The sequence below is a fragment of the Mycetomoellerius zeteki genome, unplaced genomic scaffold (assembly GCF_001594055.1).
Source record: "Mycetomoellerius zeteki isolate Tzet28-1 unplaced genomic scaffold, Tzet1.0 scaffold636, whole genome shotgun sequence".
NCBI classification, from domain to species: Eukaryota; Metazoa; Arthropoda; class Insecta; order Hymenoptera; family Formicidae; genus Mycetomoellerius; species Mycetomoellerius zeteki.
In genome coordinates this window covers 226,856-229,058 of record NW_017257650.1, presented here as the reverse complement: position 1 = coordinate 229,058, position 2,203 = coordinate 226,856, and the positions used below count along the sequence as shown (strand labels likewise).

The following is a 2,203-nucleotide window of genomic DNA, read 5'->3' as shown; positions in this document are numbered from 1 at the left end:
TATATATATATATATATATATATATACACAGTGTTGGAACGTATCTAGGTAAAAGTATCTAGATACAGTATCTAGATACTTTAGCTGTACCTAAGCGCATTACCTAGATCCTTATAGGCGGAGATACTTATATCCGTATCTAGTTACTTTTTGATACGGACATATATATATGTATATATATACATATATATATGTGCAGGTACATTAGGGGTTCCTTCCAGGGGCATGTTCGGATTCCCACCTGGGATGGGTCCCGGACTGCTCCCCGGGTATCATGTCATCCTTGTTGTTTAACAAACGTTAAACAAGGATGAAATGACATCAGAGAAGTACTCTAATGGAAATCAAAACACGCCTCAACAAGCGACTCATAATCGGTACAACACAATAATCATCTCATCCTTGTTTAACATTGACGAACAACAAGAATGTAATGATACATTGTGTCACACTGTGTCATTACACCATCTCTTGTTGGAAGGTACCCTGGGACAACAGATCATGTGCCAGCGCGAGCATCACCACTTTTAATTCGCCGCATCAACGTTATGTATAACATATGTCATGTGACTGATGTTTTCTCACAGAATGTTTTGATCGCAGAAATTATTTGCAATTGTTAAAACACTGTTTGTTAAAAAACCAAAAGGTAAAAATTATTGAGGGGGCATTACTCCCCTCCCTCCAATAAAATTATTGGGGAGGGGGGGGGGGCAAAAAGTGGTCTGCCCCCCCGCAGTCGGCACCTATGTTAATGGTACAATACTGTATGTTTTGTATGTTTTATTGAATGCATTATATGCGACCTCAATCATCTTTTATACAATTTTAAAATTTCTGTTAACTTATCCCGCTGTGCATCCTATACGCAATTATTTTCTTTATGGAAAGAACTGAGAAACAAACGTGGTTTTACGAGCACGCGTGAATTTTTCCAAAATGAATTTTTCTATCCTTAGGAAAAAAAACCGAAAAAATCCACGGAAAAATTGGAAAAATTGGGTTCTTTCCCGGTCCTTTAAAACTATACTAAAAACTTCGTAACTGTTATGTGTATGTTCCTCTCTTTTTCCGACTTTGTTGCGAGAAATATAATTAAAATATGCTGACATTTTGATCTGAAAATAATTTAACTGTTACAAAACAGTAAGACATCGTTCCGTAATGACTACGTAAATGTTACGGAATGGTGTTTACTGGGTTGTATTCATGGTTATTTCAACGTGATTGCAAAGTGATTTTATTTGTTTTCCGACAAAAGTTTGAGATGCGCGACCGAGCATACAACGATGTTTTTTTGTTCGATTTCAGATGATTTCTTGATTTCAATGAGGAATACTTGACTGTCTCATTTACTGAATTCCTCGTTGATTTAGGTGAGTTAGCAATTCTAATTAAAAAATCTGTGTGTTTTACAGATGTAATGTAGCAGACAGAGAAGAAGTTTTCAGAGTAGCTAAAAAAGTAAAAGAAGAAGTAGGTGACGTTACTATCTTGATTAACAATGCTGGCATAGTGTTTATTAAATCATTTCTGAATCAAAGTCCTGATGAAATTGCACGAGTCATAGACGTCAATGTGACGGCGCATTATTGGGCAAGTAATATAAATCAAGAGATATTGATATTACAAGAGATAAGAAGTAATCGTTAATATAATTGACTTTATTTTTGGAAACGGATATATTGTATCAGCTTACTATATTTGTAAACAAAATGTACTAAACGGTTTAGACCAGTATATTATTAAGCTTTCGCAAATTTCTGTTTACAAAATAATATAACTTTCAGACATTGAAAGCATTCTTACCTAGTATGATCGAAAAGAATCATGGTCATATTGTGTCGGTTTCATCTTTAGCAGCACTTTTGAGTTTCCCTATGGGAACAATTTACTGTCCTTCAAAATCCGCAGTTCAAGGTAATTCATTCCTTATTGAATGATTATAGAAAGGAAGGGAAAGTATATGGAATGTATATATACAGGGTGTCTCAAAAAAACGGATCGAAACACAATGGGGACGTAGATTGGATCAAGGGGAACAAAACAGTTTTGTACCATTTTGCAGTTGACGCAATATTTAACGAGATATTAACGTTTAAAGATAGGCGAATACAAGCGTCCGACCAGCCTACTGCTCAAGCGCTATCCTTCTCCTCCCCATGCGCGCCGTTCTGAGTGGCTCGCTTGCCAGGCCATCCCC

The 2,203-nt window shown here is 36.2% G+C and overlaps 1 protein-coding gene across 1 annotated transcript in view; it reads left to right on the top strand.

The window, feature by feature from the left end:
- LOC108728699 (short-chain dehydrogenase/reductase family 16C member 6-like) overlaps window positions 1-2,203 on the top strand; it is an 11,429-nt gene that overhangs the window by 6,012 nt on the left and 3,214 nt on the right. Inside the window, 2 exon segments of the mRNA XM_018457421.1 lie at window positions 1,419-1,596; window positions 1,791-1,920. Of these exon segments, the coding sequence (XP_018312923.1) occupies window positions 1,419-1,596; window positions 1,791-1,920 (308 nt within the window).